A 20,481-nucleotide genomic window follows, 5' to 3' on the forward strand; every position below is an offset into this window, starting at 1 on the left:
TTTTCTTGAAGTAAAAAAAAAAAGTGGGATAAATAAATTATCTAAGATCTCATCTTTTGCTTTCATGAAAATGCATATAAACACTAGGCCATGCATGACTGCAGCTTCATCATGATATTGATCATCTCCCATATCCATAAAGGCCATAATTGATTGTATAGATTGAATCTCATTAAAAAAAGATAGAGGGTATGACATCAGCTTGAAATGGATGGGCCAATTTGGAAACAATTTGCGATTTCATGGTTCTTTTTTCCGAAGAAACGATGATAATTATTTATGAAAATATTTTATTTGTTAGGTATACCATTGAGATGTTGATTTGAATTAGATAACGGTGTGAGACCTAACTTAATTAGACATATATTTATCTAAAACATAAATTCATCTCCAATTTTAGAGTGTTTTCAAATAGGTATATTATTAATATTATTATTATTAAAGAAAATAATTAAGTGGAAAGACAGAGAGAGGGAAAGGGGTGAATATTTAAGATCCTATAGTGTAACCCACAACACATGCAAGATATGACAAGGGGGAGATCTCATTTTGATCACAATCTTTTCCCTTTATGGTACACTATAAATTAGTGTAAAATAACAACTTCCTATAAACTACATTGATGTAAACCTAATTATTCACCTTTTTTAAAATCATTTTCTTTGTATATATACCAAAGATAAAATGAATGTAGAATTGACATTATAAAAGATAAAAAGTTTGTCTTAAAAGCTTAACTCACCCCACTATCATGAATGATCTTTAATTAGCCCAAGTGATTTGAACTAGTTAATGGAAAAATTAAAGAGATCTAGTTGAAGGAGTCTTAATAAAAGAAAACAAAGTTCATAAGCCATTTCAAATTGAACCCAATTTTTCGACAGAGTTTCCAACTTTGAGTACTTTGTAGATCATTGCTGGACCGATATTCAACAATGCTATCATGGTTACACAATTGTCATTTGTACGAGAACGAGATATTTGAGTTGAGATGGAGGACAACTATGTATTCGATAAAGTTCTATGAGGATAATAATTATTTTTATCAATTAGTGACATGTGAGAGGACACTAAGTGGATAATTGAAAACACATTTAGAAATTATGAGAACAAAGAATTATTAAATTAATTGAGGGGAATAAATACAAAGACTCCAATTCATTATAAGTGTAATGGACAAAGCATAAGCAAAAATATTATCATTGCTTACAAGAATGTTTTATCCCAATTATATATATAAAAAAAATTGATTTAGCTGCATTTGGAAATATCATGTTGAAGTTTTGTTTTAATTTTTTTCTTTAATGATTTGAGTTCTCACTTTAATGTCATTCTTAGTCACTTAATAAGTTGAAATGTATTGTGTTTTAATTATGTATTTATGAGATGAGACTGGTGTAACAGTGGCGATGATATTTTATTAATTAATAAAATGTTAAAAATATATATTGTTCATCACTCAGGAAAAATGTGTATATTTTATAGTTTGCCCCAAATTAAGGAGATTCTATATCTATATACTCAAGATAAAACCCTCCTATTAGAATTTTTTCTTTTAACAAAATTTGACTGGCCAAACTTATTTTAAAATGGTCTTAATGATCAATTAATCACGAATTTCATAACACCTCCAAATTAAAGTTGAGAAAAATAATCCACTCAAAATAGATATATAGTCGTATTCATCATCTCTCTTCCTCGCTTCACCCTTAAAATGAACTTTAAATTTGGTTTATCGATGAAATTAGGTATGTATCAATATCTTAAATCAACCTTATTCTTAAATGAAAGAAGGCATTAATTGACTCTACTCTTAAGCACCATCTAATAGAGGGAGTGGTAAAGATTGATTTTAATGTTAGACAACTTTTGTTATTATTAGTTAGTGACAATATCCAAATTTACTTGCCTTTTAGGCAAGGGTTAGATACAATAATTTATATAACAAACCAAATATGTCACATTCAAGTGTCACTTAAAAAGTAGTGGATGATATTTGGGAGAGTAGACTAAGCACAATTGAATCCAAAAATAAAGACAAATGATAGCTGGATGCATAACACACAAAAAAATCAATAATTTAATAGTGTGACATCCATGCATGGGATGGAAATGGGACCTTTTTTATTCATCTCCCAACTCTTGGAAGTAGATCATAGGGTAGCCAGCAGAATTGGGTTTTCCACTAACTTTTAAAATAATTTTTAATTAAAACAAGACATTTAAAGTAAAAAGGTTTTATGCCAGCAAGAGATAATTATGACCCATCTGCTTAACAGTCAACAACTGTCTCAATTTTGTTTTTGTTTAATTTGTTTCCTTAATAATTGAATGGTGTAGTGATTGATTTGGTTTCATTAGATTTTATTTAAGGTCATGATCACAGGCCAATGGCCCTGGCTATTAAGTAATATTGCTTTTATTTATGTCCCAAAGGTCAATTATCTGCCCAAAATGTGCCAATATTATTTGTAATGATCACCAAAAGGTTATAGGTAACTTTGAATGGCCGGATTATGGATAACCACAAACAAGCTAGCAAAGAGGATTAAAGAGCTTGTTTGATGTTGGTTATTTTAGAATTCTTTTTCATGGAATTTTGTCCAAAAACTTGGTTGATGAAAAAATATATTATTTTTATTTTTAATTGGTTGAATTATAGTCTATGTTCGAAAACATCTGGCACTTGAGTGAATCTAAGTTTGAACGGATAAATAAGATTAAATTTGTTAATATATATATAATTAAATAAAATATTAAAAATAAATAAATTTTAAATTTTTTTTTTTTTTTCCAAAACCCAGGTCTAGCTCGGCTAATTTCAAATTGGGCATGATCTTTGTATTTAAAATTTAAAATTTATAATAATAAAGTGAGATACTTTAGTTGATGAAATAAGTAATAAAGAAAATTTTAAAAATTTTAAAAATTTTAAACAAAATATAAAAGAATAAATAAATAAAGCATATAAAACTAAATCAAGACTAAATCAAGAGTACTGTAAATTGTGTAATGAAACATAAATATAACATCAAAAATACTAAAAATAAAATAGAAAGAGCGAGGACTTAATAAGTATTACCTTCAACGTTTTAGATGCAATTATAAATTTAAGGACGACAACAAATATCTATAAAATTTATTATCCATAAGTCAAATCGGATTTGGGTTTGGGTTTGGGTTTGAATTTAATTTGATTTTAAGAAATATTAACAAATGTAGTGTGTGAAACTAATTAGTCTAATAGGAAGGTTAATATTTTAAGTTAAAATACTAAACAAATATAATATTAATCTACCAAAATATTTGGCTAATTAATAGTTTAAATTAACACATGAAATAATGTTTATAAATATAAAATATAATTTAAATGAAAATCATGACTTTGAATCAGGATAACTTTATACATTTAAAAAAATATAACATTTTAGTAACAATAATTTTTTGTATCGTCAATAATAAATTGTCGGTGATCAAGGTAGCCACATGTTGTATAGTACATATCGTTTTTAATGAACATTAATGTATTTTTAATGAACATTAATGACATGAAAAAGATGCAATAATGACATTTGTTTTTTCATTATTAAATATCTGAGCTTTATTGTATTATAAATAAGATTTTAAAAAAAAAATCACACTTTTCCAAAAAAAATTAAAAAAATTTAAAAATAAGATAATTAAACTTGATATACTTCAAAACAGGACATCAATACCTATATAATTCAAACCCAATATTTTTCTATTGATAGAGGTGGTAGTTATTAAACTTTAATGGCTTATTTTCATTATGTAATAAAATTAAACTACTCTATTTTTCAAATATATATATATATATATGTTTGAATTTTTCAAAATTCCATGGAAACTTAGGAATGAATGTTATTAATTCTCTATTCCTAACCAGATTAATGAATATATAAAATTGTGTGCATTTTATTTCTATAAATAATAGCAAGAACAAAATGTTTGATATGAATGAAGTTTTGAATATTATATTTTACAAAGCATTTGATAAATAAACTAATTCAATTAGTAACATATGTAAATATAAATCATGTGTTCAACCACTACAAGTCTAAAAGTACAGCATATTTGAGTTCACATTCTTTAAAATAACTTAATAAATTAAAAACTAAATTATTTAATAATTTTGTTAAAACAAATATTAAGTTTAAATCAATTTATTGACTCTTTAATTACTCGATCAGTTTCTAATCACTCTAGCGCCCTTGATTACATATAATTTATTTATTAATGGCTCTATAATGTCATAACATATAGTTCTTTCTTTGTAGATGCATTTATTTTATTTTTTTAGTTTTTCAAAATTATTCTTAAGAATGTGCATGTTTAATTGAGTTTGTCTACATTATTTACAAATTAAACTTAGGCTTGATTCGGTATAAATTTTTAAAATAGTTTAAACAAAATCAAACATCATTTCACTCCTTTTATTAATCATATTACTTAAATCATTAACTAAAATATTAAAATATCTTTTATTTTAAATTATTATTTTTTATTTTATTTATATATCAATACGTATTAACTTTTTTTTTATAAAAAATAATTATTAACTACTCAAAATCATTACAAATTATTATTTTTTATCTCATTTTGAACCAGCTCTGAACAAATTGTTTGTTCTACTAATTCAGAACACGTTTGATATTAGTTTTTTTTTCTAAATTTTTATCCTAAACTAAAAAAAAATCACTTCATTTATATCATCATATTTTTTATTCATCAAAATATTAAAACACTCTTCATTTAATATCTTCTCACTTTTCTTTCAATCTCATATATTTAGAGGGTAGAATTGTCAATAAACCTTAAAAAAATATTTTTAAAAAAATAAGTCAAATAATAATTTTATCCAAAATTCAGATAAAATCAAAATCAAACAAGTTCCTAAGTCAATCTAAAATAATTATTTGTGTGGAGACGAATATCTCATTCAAATATAGCACATAAACTCATTCTTTAATGTCATGAATTATAATCAATCATTCGTACTATTTCAAAATAAAAATAAAATAATAATCTTATAAGATTGTTAGCAAACAAATACTTATTTTTTAACTCTATCAATTTCAAAATGGTAATATGGAATGACAATAAAAATGTATGGTTGTTATATATCAATCTTCGTTATAATATGAATCAAGCAAGCACTTAGTCTTGTTTCGGACCAAAAAATAGCATTTCCCTCATCCGTTCATCTATCATATTATTTAATTCATTCAGCAAAATATTAAAATACCTTATATTTTAAATTTTTATTTTTTATTTTATTATTATATAATAATAATTTTTAATTTTTTTATAAAAGAAAATATATTATCTCCTCAAAATCGTTATAATATATCAAACATGATTATATATATATATATATATATATATATATATATATATATATATATATGATTCCTAAATTAATATATGTGTTAATATGTTATTTAATTAATTAAATAATATTATTTTTTATTTAAAATAATAAAAAATTATTATATTTATTTAATATTATATAATATATAATTATTTTAACTCAATTAAGTTAACAATAATATAATATATTCTAACAATAATTTTTAATAACAATAATTTTTTAAGAACAAAGTCTTATATAAAATAATTGATATAGGTGAAAGAGAATATTTTTGAAAACAAACGAGGAAGAAGAGATGGGTCCTAACTTATGATTAGACGCGTTTACTTTCAATTGGGACATGAATTCACGTGGGCTCCATATAAAAGTCTGGTCTGACATAAGAACAATTATCATCAACAAAACAGACAAATTACACACAACTGTCTACTGTATTAATTAAACAAACAAACACGTCCTTCTGACCGGATCCAACCACAAGAAATTTCCATTTATTCTTCATTTAAAATTTTCAATCACACAAATAAATAAATAAATATATATATATATTGAATAAAATCATTTGAAAATACATATATATATACTTTTTACTAGATCTTATCTGTAAACAGATTTTTTTATTTGGTAAGAGTGAATAAAATAATTTATCCTTTCAAAAAAGTTTATAAAGAAAAATATTAATTACTACTTAAATTGTCACGTGGCCTCTACACATGTAATTATTTAATATGAGGTCGTGACACCAATTTTGTGTCACTTAATCCTTTTATAAATTTTAAAATTAAGATTTTTTTTAAAAAAAAAAATTGTTTACTTCTTAAATAGCTCAACGGGTCAATGATGCCATTTGGGCGAATCTAGACAGAAAATGAACTTAACATTATCGTGCCTTTTTATTTTATTCAGTTTCGAGTCATTTTAGGCTAAGTATAATATAAAATAATAATTTTTTCTATTTTCTCTCAAAAAAAAAAAAATTAATAATTTTCTCTAATTAAATTATATTTTATAATATATATATAATATATTAAAAATTATATAATTTATTTTTATTAGTGTTCGAAGCGAATGTCACAATTACAATCCCAATTAACTACAAGTTAAATCGAAAAAATAAACCGTCAAAACAAGATAATTAAGATCGAAAATTAAAAAACAAATTATTATTTTCATCTTTTACTGAACAAACATTACAGAGGACATTTTATATTTGGTAGGAAAAAAAGAATTATGGGTTTAATCCATATTAACATGAATAAGACTCTAATTAATATAATGAAAATTGAAGAGATGTTTATTAAAAAAATATATATTTATTATTATTTGGGTATCTGTACCTGATGAATGTATAACTGTACGTTCAGTTCATTGCACTTGGGTTTGCCTGGCCTTTGGCTGTGACGTCGAGACTAGAGAGAGATGTTTCTTCACTAATGGGGTCCACAATATGTCTTTTTTTTATTGTTAATTAAAGATAAATGATTCAATATACTTCACTCGTTTCTATTAATTCTTAATTTTGAAAAATAAAATATATAATATGAGACCCAATTTGTCACCTTTTTTTCAAATTTTAGAGTGGGTAATAATAAATTTAGTATGTTTTGAATATGATTGGTAAATATAAATATATCAAAATCCTTTATAAGAAAGGAAATTCTTGAGATCAATTATGGAATAAGAAGAGCTAGCTAGGTATTAGAATTATTAGTTGGGTAAATTATGATGAAAAATATGGTGTTGTTGATATATATGAAACAAGAAATTCAGTTCTAAGTTTTACATTATTTTAATGAGAAATGATATTCTCAACGACAAGTTAGCGAAAGCAAGGCCACGAATCCTACGTGGCCTTGCCAGCTAAGAGAGAGAAAAAAATAAAAATAAAATTGAAATTTTCTATTTTCCCCTCAAAACCAAAATCCTATTATTTCTATCTTTCTATTTCCCCCCAAAACCAAAATCTTATTCTTTCTCTCTCTTTTGTTTCATTCTCTCTCTTTCTCTTTTGTTTCATTTTTCCTAAACCCACCGGCGATTCTCTTCTTTCATTTTCACCGACTTCTCTTCCAATCGATCGAAATGGTAAGACTTCTTCCGTTAATGAAACGTTTCATTTTTTCCCAAAACCAAAACCCCCACGACAATCTCTCTCTTTATTTTTCGTTTTCGTTTCCCAAAACCCAACCCACTGTCGATCTTACTGAAACGTTTCATCGACTTCTATCTTCCGATCGATTGAAATATAAAGTCTTTTTTCTTTCTTTCGTTTATCTTCCGTTCGAAATGATTGTCATATCAATATTTATGTTTAACGTTTATGGTTTAGCTGCTGAATCGATTTAGATTAGAGTTCTAAAAGATTTGGATCTTCATACATGACCTACAAATTAAATTAACATTACAATAAGATTATTGACTAGAAATGCTAGTTTCGGGACCAGAAAAACTGGTTTCGAGACAAAAAATGCTGGTTTCGGGACCCGAAACGGAAAAAAAAAACTTTTTTTTTTTTTTTGGAAATGAGTGGTTTCGGGACCCGAAATGAGTGGTTTCGGGACCAGAAATGAGTGATTTCTGGACACTTTTTTTAAATTTTTTTTAATCTGAAACATTATAATGAATCTTAGAAAATCAAAAATAATTGAAGATAATGTTATTATACTAGAAATTTACATAATTAAACATTTATTTACAATGTTATAATCTGTCATTTATATCACATTTAAAATACAACCTACAATTTGAGAGATCTCAAATAATCTCATTTCTTCATTAACTTGATCAATAAGAAGATTTGGATCTTCATACATGACTTACAAATCAAATTAGCATTACAATAAGATGATTGGTTTATAAAAAAATAAAATAGCCATAAAAGATCGTATAAAAACCATTTCGGAGTTTGAAATCACCATAAAATGGTGATTTCGGGACAAAAAATGCTGGTTTCGGGACCAGAAAAGTTGGTTTTGGGACCAGAAAAGCTGGTTTCGGGACCCGAAATGAGTAGTTTCGGGACCCGAAATGAGTAGTTTCGGGACCCGAAACGATTTTTTTTTTTTTGGAAATGAGTGGTTTCGGGACCCGAAATGAGTGGTTTCGGGACCCGAAATAAGTGGTTTCGGGACCCGAAATAAGTGGTTTCGGGACCAGAAATGAGTGATATCAGGACACTTTTTTTAATTTTTTTTAATCTGAAACATTATAATGAATCTTAGAAAATCAAAAATAATTGAAGATAATGTTATTATACTACAAATTTACATAATTAAACATTTATTTACAATGTTACAATCTGTCATTTATATCACATTTAAAATACAACCTATAATTTGAAAGATCTCAAATAATCTCATTTCTTCATTAACTTGATCAATAAGAAGATTTGGATCTTCATACATGACCTACAAATCAAATTAACATTACAATAAGATTATTGGTTTATAAAAAAATAAAATAGCCATAAAAGATCGTATAGAAACCATTTCGGAGTTTGAAATCACCCTAAAATGGTGATTTCGGGACAAAAAATGCTAGTTTCGGGACTAAAAATGCTAGTTTCGGGACCAAAAAAGCTGGTTTCGGGACCAGAAAAGCTGGTTTCGGGACCCGAAACGAAAAAAAAAAAATTTTTTTTTTTTTTTTTGAAATGAGTGGTTTCGGGACCCGAAAAAAGTGGTTTCGGGACCAGAAATGGTTTTTCTTACAACCTAATTGAAATTAGTTCTGCAACTAAACCTATAACAACAGCCAAACATTATATAATCATACTTTCGGGTCCCGAAATCACATTTTCGGGACCCATAACAGCCAAACATTATATAATCATACTTTCGGGTCTCTAAACAATCCATTTCCGGACCCATAATGCAGCAAATACACAATAATCATAGTTTTCTATCATTAAAATCATTAAAATCATTAAAATTCCTAACTCTAACCGCAAAAAGCTAAACGATCTTCAAATCATTAAAATGATCTACGATTCTAAAAGAGAAAATGTTATTTACCTTGTCCTTTGAGATCTGAGAGATCTTGGAGTCTTGTATGGAGATGTACCTGGACCACCAGCCTGAAAAGATAGTATGAAGTGAACACGAAGGCAGACAATGAAGTGAACATACACGAAAGAGTTCTCTTACCATTTTCGATCGAAAGAAGATGAAGAAAGTAGAAGAAGTCGGGGATGCCGGAGAGAAAAATCGCCAGAGAAGAAATCGGGGTTCGCCGAAAGTGATAAATGAAAAGAAGAAAGAGAGGGAAGAAGAAAGAAGGGGAAACTGAAATATTTAATTTTTTATTTTGTTTTGCTTTTTCTCTCTCCTAGCTGGCAAGGCCACGTGGGATTCGTGGTCTTGCTTTCGCTGACCCTTCGTTGGGTTTATCAATACTCTATTTTAATTTATAACTTTGAAGGGCTAAGAGATCATTTAATGTTGGTTTATTAGATTTTTATTATTTTTTATTTAATTTTTATAACAAAATTACCTCCTTCACAATCCTATCCTTATAACCATTAATCACTCATTTTATCAATTAAAATATTAAACTACCTTTATTTTATCTTTACAAATCTAAAAACTTAAATACAAAAATATTATAAAAATTTAACGAATTAAATGGAACAATATATTTTAGATAAAATCCCACAATAATCCTAAAAAAATCAAGGTTTTGAATTATCTAAACTAATCAAATATTATTTTACTTAGACTCTAATATATCACGGGTTCGATTCCTTCTTAGAACGCAAGTTGAAGTGAGTGTTATGACTGTGGGGTCATTCTAACATCTTACATTAAAAAAAATCGGTATTACATCCATTAAAAGTTTGTCTTGGTAGAGAATGTACAAATCTTTTTCTCTAACTGTTAATTATGAAGAGTTTGTCTTGGTAGAGTATGTACAGTTCTTTTTTTCTAATATATTGAATCATTAAAAAAAGTCAATTTACCAGTCAAAATACTAAAACAATATTTTATTATTATGTATTAATAAATCTCTAAGTCTTCTATCAAAATATAATTATACCTCTTCAAAATTATCACAAATTATTAACTTTTTGTTCTCTAAAATTTTAAAATAACTCAATCGGAACAAGACATGGAAGAAGTCATAATATATTAAATTTTGTTATTTTGTTGTGTGAATGTAGTTAGTTAATGTTGTAGATGAGAAATGAATTTTGTATCGTACAAATCATTTTTGTTACTTCATCTATTGAATTATCTTATAAAAAATATACTATTTTAATTTTATATATTTATGACAAATTATTACAATTGATTTCGAGAATACTCATATTTATGGTTTCAATATTTTTGCCACAATCAATTTGGAATTTCAGTTATATCATTCCAAATTCCAAAACATAAAAACATAAATGTTTTTTTAAATTATACTTCAATATAACAAACTATACTTCTATATAAATAAAAATGTACATGTTCTCCAAAATAAAGTTGTGTTTAATTCTTATCTAGCTCGCCACGACTATAAATTTATTAAAAAATCGTTTTCAAATTGGATAACTATAAATATATTATTTTTGGATTGCCAAGAAGATAATGTGTACATATGTAAATTGTTCAAAGCATGACAAAATTGAATAGAAAAGCTAAGTCATGAATTGATAACCCAATCTTTTTCCACATATATATTTGGCACCTTACAATGTTCTCCATTTGTCTTTTCATTTTATTTATTCACGGGTATAATAAGCTAACTCTACATGCATGCCATTTTAATTCTTTTGGATTGACTAGTCAACATATTAAATGGAATATATGCATTTCCAGATTTCTCTTCACTTCAATTTTTCCAATAAAGAAAGTGGAAATTATCTTCTCATCCCTTTCATTTTGAACGGGAATAGATAGGGGAGAGAATGAAAAACGAATGACACGACATTTAACTCATTGCCTGGAAAAAGTTAGCCTGGAAAAAGTTAAAATGATTGAGAAAAAAAGAAAAAATTTACTTAAATTTTTTTTTCCGTCAAATCAGATTTTATCACATTATTCTCTCTCCTTATCGTTTCTCTTCTAAAATACGTACATATAACCATATATTCAATCTTTGTTTTCGTTAATTAACATACTAATTAGAGGGTCTCCCTTGAGCAGATGAATTGAGCTGTGAATCATAGATCATGATCAACTTTAATTGATTCATCTCAACAAGAAACAAGGTCACATGCTTACGAGTCATGTATGTAGGAGAAAAGAAATGATTTGCAATGGAATGACATAGTTAAGCACACTAAAGATAAGTTAATTTATCCACCTAAATATTTTTTAAAATTATTTTAACAAAAGTTTCTAGTTCAATATCAAATGAGAACGACTTAGGTTAAAGTGACGTGCTATTCCAAATTCAAAAATAATAATTTTTCTTTTATAAATTGTCCATGAAAAAAAAAAATCGTTAAAACACAACAACAAAAACATTACAAGAAAAACTAAAAGAAACAAAGAAATTAAAAAACTTAAATAAAAACAAAAAAAAATGCAAAATAACAGTCCCAGAAGGCGTTCTTTCAAGAAAGAAATAAGATCATTCTTCGAGAACCTTATCAGTCGTTTTTAGTTGTCGAAAGTTCTCTGATTCCGTTCCAACTAAAAAATAAAAAAGGTAAAAGTCATTGATTAGCTTATTTGATTGCCTCCACCCAAATCTTCTAACAATTGTAATGGAATTTGACATAACCAGTTGAACCCAATCAAGGTCCAAAGAAAGCTCCAAATCTCAATCACGGACGGACAATGCAAGAGAGGTGTGAAGTCGACTCCTCCTTATAATACATAAGGCATTGACTCTCAAATTTGTCATTAGTTAAAATACCTCAAAACGAGATTTTGGTAAACACCTTTGAGTCGATAACAACTCCCAACAAAAATTAGACGCGTTTACTTATAACAGTGACCTAACATTAAATTCATATAAATGTTCAAGACTTCAATCTTCTATATCTAATCCTGCTAGCAAAATTGGAACGCGGATCAAACACGGCTATTTAATGCATCCCATCTTTATAAATCATTTCATTTTTTTTAATCTTTAAAATATAGATGGATAGAGTCGATTTTAAAATATTCAAGATAATGAAAGACAAAATGAATTCACAATAGTTGTCAAATCAAATACGGAAGAGAAGCAATGAAAAAAAATACGTGGTAGTTTGATTTGGGGGTTATAATTATTTTGAATACATTTTGAATTAAAAATCTTGCATAGTAAAAAAATGAATCTTTAGAGATTTATCGAAGATGAAGTATATAAATTTAATATTTAATTATAAATTGAGTGATTTAATTGTTAAAAAAATTAATAAAAATACAATTATAATAGTGAATAAATTGAAAAATAAACAAATAAATTTTAATAATTAAACATATATATACAAGACATGCACTTCATATTATAATGATGTTAATAAGCCCACACTAGCTAGTAAACTCACAAAATAATTAATAAATAAGCTTGATTGAAATAAATAAAATCAAACAAACTTGTGGTTAAAATTCTCTAATTAATCAATATTAAAAAATGGTGATTAAGAATGAATTCATTTGAGCATAATAAAAAAAAATGTAGCCATCCCTAAAACTATGGATTTTTTTTTTTATAATGATATTGTAAATGAGCTGATTTTAGGGTTTTGAGTTTACCAAACAGTTCTTTAAATAATAGGTTGGGAACTTCAATTTTTCTAGTGAAAAAAATTTCCCATAAAAAGTAAGACAGCATATTTGTTTTTTAAAACTTTCCTTGATATTTACATATTATATTAATTAAAACATACTCTCTAAAAAATTATAAATAGCATGTTTTTAAAAAACAAAGATCACGGGTTGTTTCTATCTTTCTAGATTAATAAACAAAAAAATGATAAATGTGACACCTATTTATTGTAGTACATAAAGATATATTTATTGTTTATCACTTTTATTACTTAACACTTTTAATATCATATCCTTGGTTATAACTTCTTGTTTACCATACTAAGTTTTTCAAACGTTTTACCTAGCTAAAAAAATACTATTATTAGAAATTAAGAACACAAAAAAAATACACCTTTCAATGAAGAAGAAGTTCACGTGATTCAATAAAAGTTTTTTTAACCAAATTTATTTCATTCATAATATGAACTAAACATATTATTTCATTCATAATTATAAATTTATTTTTATGACATTAATATTTATTTTTATGATGTTAATTTCTTATTAATGTCATAAATATTACATGTGGGTCATTTGATAGAGTTAATGTCAATATTAATATTCTTGGAATGTTGGTATCTGTTAACAAAGAAATTAACTAATTAAATTAAATTACTTTTGTTAAAAATAATACAAACTTATTTATTTAATAGAACATCAAATATAACTATTGATTTAGAAAATGAGAACAAAATTGTTTTTTTTTTTGCTTCGTTATTATGTGAATATTTATTATAGTTTTAATTTACAATTTGAATATGGATGTGACTTGAGTATAAATAACCAACATCATATATTATTTAGCTACTAAATTATCATAATTAATATTTAACTAAATATATTTCTTAAAAACCAAGTTCAAACCTCTAATTAAAGAACTTGATAATAAACCCATCATAAAAACAGTTAGCAAAAAATAAAAATAAATAAATAAATATATATATATATATATATATATATATATATATATATATATATATAATAGAAAAGAATAGAATAGAAATGAAAGTCATTTAAGTATAAAAATAAAGTATAGAAAAAAAAAACAAGAGTTCTCAACCCGAAACAGTAAAAATATATATATTTACCAACAAACTTAACATAAAATTTAACATTAACGAATTCAAATATCTTTAAAAAAAATCAATTCGTTCATTAATCCTCTCCACTAGTTTTTCATTCTCATAGTAATAAGATTCGAATTCTCCACCCATACCATTTTTTAAAACAAATTATAGACTAATCTTAACGTTGTTTTTTAGATCATGTTTCACATAACTACATAGCTTAAATACATCATTTTTTATCTCAGATTTCTCACAATCTCATTTCATTCATAATATTTTTTTAAGAATTAACTTCTTCGGTTTGTTCCACAATATCATCAACCATCCTCACTATCCTCACTTTGCTATTTTTTTTAAAAAAGTTCTGTATATTAAAAATTGATGAAAATGATGAAATAAATATAAAATAAATAAAAATTAAAATTAAAAAAAGTTACTCAATAGGTTATCGAGCTCGTAAATAATCGAGAAAAATGATTTACTCTCCGACAAAATCTACCGGCTTTCCGGAATGTATCTCAAAAAACATCTCATAATAATTACATTATAAATGATACACATTAAATGACTACAATAAATAAAAATTTAATGATTTCTCTCCAACTATATAATTCATCAAAAATAATTAAAACGATAATCCTATTATATAGTTATGTCATATTAATCGTATTAATTCAAAATTTTCAACAACTACCTAAAAATTCGGATATCCAAAACCAAATCCTGAATATGCCCTCTCACAAATAAGGTTAAAATGGTCCATTTTTATTTTTATTATTTTTGTTTAATATTACAACCCCTCGTTGAGGGTCAGGGATGATGAAATCGTACGGATAACCAAATTAAATGAAAAAATTATTAAGAATTTTAAAAAACAAATAAAAAAAATTTGTAGCACCGATTTCATGATCAAGATTACTCCCACTCAACGGTCAACATCCATTCACACACGCTCTTTTTGCATCTCAACTGACACGTGCCCTTTCTTCATCTTCTTCTTCTTCAAAAACTTGTGAGCTGTATACGAAGATTCCATCTATGGAATTCAAGCTGTAATTCAAAGACTTCTCTTTCTCTCTCTCTCTCTCTCTACTTCTTGTTTTCTATATATATCCATCATCCTTCTTCACTTTCCTCTCATTCTCATCCCAACTTCTCATTTCTTTATCTTCTTGCAATTTCCCAAAAATGGTTCTTTCCTCCTTATTTGCTCTCTTTTTCCTTCTTTTCCTCTCCCATTACATCTTCAAGAACTTCACTTCCGGTCGCCGGAAACTTCCTCTCCCGCCGGGAACTCTAGGCTGGCCTTACATCGGAGAAACTTTCCAACTCTACTCTCAAAACCCAAATCTCTTCTTCTCATCCAAGATCAAAAAGTTAGTCAATTTAATAAACCCATGACCCAAATTCAAGATTCAAGATTCAAGATTCTCCCTTTTTTTTCATTTTACTAAAAGTTTAAATTTTGATTATAGGTTTGGTTCAATCTTCAAAACCCACATATTGGGTTGTCATTGTGTGATGATATCAAGTCCGGAGGCAGCTAAATTGGTACTAGTTTCAAAAGCTAATCTTTTCCGGCCAACTTTTCCGGCGAGTAAAATGAGGATGTTGGGTAAACAAGCAATTTTCTTTCATCAAGGTGATTACCATAATAAATTAAGAAGATTAGTTCTTAGATCATTCATGCCAGAAGCCATTAAAGGAATTGTTTTCGATATGGAACAAATTGCCATTCAATCTCTTGGATCATGGGAAGATCAATTGATCAATACTTTCCAAGAAATGAAAATTGTAAGTATTAATTGATTTGTTTGTACTTTTAATTAGTTATGTCATTCATTACCCTGTTTTTTTTTCTAAATCAATCAAACTCTGTTTTTTTCGACAGTATACATTCAACGTGGCTTTACTTTCCATATTTGGAAAAGATGACGTTTTAAATAGAGGAGATTTGAAAAGATTTTATTATATTCTTGAGAAAGGTTACAATTCAATGCCTATTAATTTACCCGGAACACTCTTTCATAGTTCAATGAAAGCAAGAAAGGAAATAGTTCAAATCGTCGCAAAAACATTAGCTTCTCGACGCCAAATGAAATGCGATCATAACGATTTACTCGCGTCGTTTATGAGCGATAAAGAAGGTTTAACCGATGAACAAATTGTCGATAACATTATCGGTGTTATATTCGCTGCCCGTGATACAACAGCTAGTGTTCTTACTTGGGTTCTTAAGTATCTTGCTGAAAATCCAACTATTCTTCAATCCGTCACTGTAAGTGTATAAATCGTCGCTAATTTTGATGAATGAACACAACAATTGGATGGAAAATGATGTTTTTTTTTGTGGAAAACAGGAGGAACAAGAGGGAATTGTAAAGAGGAAGGAAGAAAATGGTGAAGAAAAACACTTGACATATTTAGATACAAAGAAGATGCCAATTACTTCAAGGGTTATTCAAGAGACATTAAGAGTTGCTTCGATTTTGTCTTTTACATTTAGGGAAGCTGTCGAAGATGTCGAATTTGAAGGTAACATTATTTTTCGAAAATGATTCGGGTATGAATATTCGAGCTTATTCGAGTTTATAATAAGTATGAATTTCTTATATAGGATATCATATACCAAAAGGATGGAAAGTTTTACCACTCTTTAGAAACATTCATCATAGCCCAGAAAACTTCCCAGACCCTGAGAAATTTGACCCATCAAGATTTGAGGTAAAAATAACAATTTTAACTGTTTGTTTATTTATTTATTTACACTATATAGTGAAGTAAAATTTCTAACCCACATCAATTTATGAATATACTATAGGTTGCTCCAAAACCCAATACATTTCTGCCATTTGGCAATGGGATCCATTCATGTCCAGGAAATGAGCTGGCCAAGATTGAGATTTTGGTGCTTCTTCATCACCTCACCATAAAATACAGGTTGGTAGAAAATATCAAAAACCCATCAAAAAAAATCTCATAAAAAAATCAGTTTAGATTTCTGAAAAAATAATAATAATAATAAAAATGAAGATTTTCTAATCTATATTTGGCAATATTTTGTACAGGTGGTCTATGGTGGGCCCACAGAGTGGAATTCAGTATGGTCCTTTTGCTCTTCCCAAAAATGGTTTGCCCATTAGACTATCTCTGAGGACAACAAAATCAAGAAATTAAGAGCTAGTTTGAAATGGGTTTTTTTGGATTTCCATCCTAAGACAAAGAAACAAACATTTCCAAAATGGGTTCAATCCAGAAACAGAGATTGAGACAGACAAACAAACAGGGAAAAGGTTTCAAGAATGAAGTCAAATGAATGAGGAGATATTTCAAGAATCATGCATGATGAAACAAGATCATAAATTTTCAACAACAAAACAAAGAGATGATGTTAGTTTAATTTACTATTGATTAGAGGTTTAATTATGTATTTTTTTTTTTTACTATTTACTATGTTTTTAGAAGTCCGCAAGGCAATATTATAGATGGAGATGGAGATTTTTTTTTGTTAGGATGTTTATTTTCTTCTCAAATAAAATCTAAGGAATAAATCCTTTATTTCTTTTTCTTCTACTTGTGTTATGTGTTTGTATTTACATAGAGAAACTATTCAAAATTAAAAGAAAGGAACACATAAATAAGTTACTATGTGCATCAAATAAGAAAGTTTTGCTTTCGAAACACTTTTAGAGTGATCATCTGAATCAACAGTGGAAGATAATAATAAAAAGAAATATTTTAAATAAATATATAATTTTCTTTTATTAAAATCCAAAGTCTAACTTTGAACACAAAGAAAGTGGAGTTTTCCAATAATACAAAATCAATCCTCATTGTGGAGAATCAATGAGAAAACATATATACTAACAAATAAGGTCTAAGTAACTTCTAAAGAAATATCATTAAATGATGAGCATCAAGATTTGTTTTTACTCTTCTTGGTTGTATTTTTTTTTGTCTGTATCTCAATACCGAGAATCAACTTTTGTCTCAAATCGAAATAATGTCGTAATTAATTGAACTAGGAAATGATTATTTCGCTCTATCAATGAGTTAATTATGAGTTTTTACTGTGAAATATGTGACTTTGTACCTACAAACTTTTAAAACCTGCAAAATAATTGTTTAGATTCATTTAACAAATGACTAATTGCTATTTGAGAATCGAATTTAGATCGTTTTTATCAAATAGAGCTCAAACTTTGAATTATGTTAGATGAGGTACAAATAATTGTTTTAAACGAATAAATGTCAATCTTTTTACTTTAACATAGTAGTTTTATTTTCTTAACTAATTTACCACATTTGTATAAATAAAAAAACAATTCTTTATTTTTCGATTTTTCAATATATTTTTCACACACTACACATTTTTTAAGGCATTCAAACTATCATTCGAAACTTTTCAAAAAAATATTCAATTTAAAACATAAATACGTCTAGATTGGTATACTGCATGTACACAATGTTATGTAATTATTAAGTTATTTGAAAAATAATACAAAATTTATCTCTGTTCAAAATTTTTCAAATCTTTCCTTAGATAACTCATTTTTGTAGTCACCAAAACTAACTTAATAATTTAGAAGGCATAAATCTCGAAAATAACTCAATTTTAAAAAATACGTTTAAAACGTCTCTAAATATTATTTATTTAAAAACATGACAAATTAATTAAAAAAATGAAAATTATACGTTAAAATAAGATAGATAACACATGTTTTGTCCATTTGGGGAAAAACATCAAATGACTAAAATTTTGATAGTTTAAGCATCGTATGATACAATTCAAAGTTCGAGCCTCATTTGATTAAAACAACACAAGTTCGAACCTCAAATAACAATTGAACTTTTAACAAATTAGTGCGAATTCAATTTTTTTTACCATTATAACCAATTTTTTTAAATAAAGTTCAAGCATTGGCATAAAAGTGATTTGTTTCCAAATAGACTCAAATATTATAATGTGGGACAATCAATATAGTCTATGGACCAATTTAACAATATGAATTTATTTGATTTCATCCTATGTAACAAAATTGACAATTTCAATGCATTTCAATCCTTAATTTTGATGAAATCAGGTGTAAATAATGCGTTGATACATCGAATGGATCAGAGGTTGTATGTGCAATTTTTTTCTATAAAAAACAATTTTTTTCTCTATCATAACTCTTATATTAATAATGTCAACTATCATCTCCTATTTGACTTTGCAACCAATATTTCAATTGCTGGTATTAATTAATATATATGTCTTAAACTTATGGGACATTAACACATGTAAATAAAACAGACCATATGTCTCTTATCTTTTTCATTTATTATTGTTAGAATCATGCATATTTAGGGTTGCAACATTGACCAAGCTAAGCTGCTAGCCTTTATTTGGGATATTTTAGTTTAAATAAATTTAGCTTTATATTAATTCAAGAACAATATAATTAGCTTTCAACAATCTTAATCAAATGTAAATTCATCTATAGAGAATATTTTAAGGTTTAATGTTAATTTTGTGCAATAAAATCATTTTGAGTGGTAATAATAGATAGATATCTAAAAAAGTTCAATTTATTGAGCTACTATGCAAATTAATAGAAAATATTGTCAACTATCTAAAACAACATGATCTTTTTATTGTCAATTATCTTTTTTTTTTTTGTAAAACTATGAACTAAAACCTATTATGAAATTAGGGCATCTTCGATTTGTACTAAAAACGTCATGATTAAAGGAGTCTCATATTAGCCATCCTCGGAATTAAACCCGGGTCATGAAAAAAAACTATGGTGTAAGTGAAAATAGTATTGTGTAAAAGAATAAAGATCTCGTATTTGATTTTCATTCAAAACAACTATAGGAAGCTACCTAGAACTTGTGTAGCTTCCTATAAACTACAAGGCCACTTATTATTCATATATTGACAACTTAGGCCTACTTTTATCATTTACAATTTGAGAACACTGATTCAAATCTTTGTTCAAAAGGATTGTTGAAGGTATTTGAGAGGTGACAATTTCTTCACAAAATAATTTAATATGCGATCAATTTCTCGGAAAGATGCTTATGTTTGACTTAATTTGTTATCGTGAAAACAATGGATTATCAAATATTTTAAACGATTTTTGCAGCTATTATTGATTTGGGTTTTGCTCTAGTTTCTTCTCGAGATCTTAGTTGACATCTTGTTTTTGTAGATCTTAGCTAGAGGTGCAAAGTAAGCATTGTTAGACTTGACTTCTTGTAGTTAGGTTTGTCAATTATCTTACAAAAGAACACATTTATTGAACATTCA

At 26.7% G+C, this 20,481-nt stretch overlaps 1 protein-coding gene across 1 annotated transcript; it reads left to right on the forward strand.

Annotated features, from left to right (window-relative positions):
• Positions 1–15,331: 15,331 nt before the first annotated feature.
• On the forward strand, positions 15,332–17,753 carry LOC124942901 (abscisic acid 8'-hydroxylase CYP707A2-like). Its single transcript, XM_047483471.1, has 7 exons — positions 15,332–15,562; positions 15,662–15,980; positions 16,078–16,464; positions 16,547–16,721; positions 16,804–16,910; positions 17,008–17,126; positions 17,255–17,753. Exons 1-7 carry the CDS (start codon positions 15,375–15,377, stop codon positions 17,361–17,363), a joined length of 1,404 nt encoding a protein of 467 aa, XP_047339427.1. The 5' UTR covers positions 15,332–15,374; the 3' UTR covers positions 17,364–17,753.
• The last annotated feature ends 2,728 nt before the right edge of the window (positions 17,754–20,481 follow it).

The sequence above is a fragment of the Impatiens glandulifera genome, chromosome 6 (genome assembly GCF_907164915.1).
Source record: "Impatiens glandulifera chromosome 6, dImpGla2.1, whole genome shotgun sequence".
Lineage (NCBI taxonomy): Eukaryota > Viridiplantae > Streptophyta > Magnoliopsida > Ericales > Balsaminaceae > Impatiens > Impatiens glandulifera.

What these genes read in the sequence shown, in the direction of transcription:
- LOC124942901 (XM_047483471.1), top strand. Translation starts at nt 15,375, where the DNA reads ATGGTTCTTTCCTCCTTATTTGCTCTCTTTTTCCTTCTTTTCCTCTCC. An exon ending in CGAAGATGTCGAATTTGAAG is followed by an intron (nt 16,722 to 16,803) that starts GTAACATTATTT and finishes TTTCTTATATAG; the next exon opens with GATATCATATACCAAAAGGA. An exon ending in CACCTCACCATAAAATACAG is followed by an intron (nt 17,127 to 17,254) that starts GTTGGTAGAAAA and finishes TATTTTGTACAG; the next exon opens with GTGGTCTATGGTGGGCCCAC.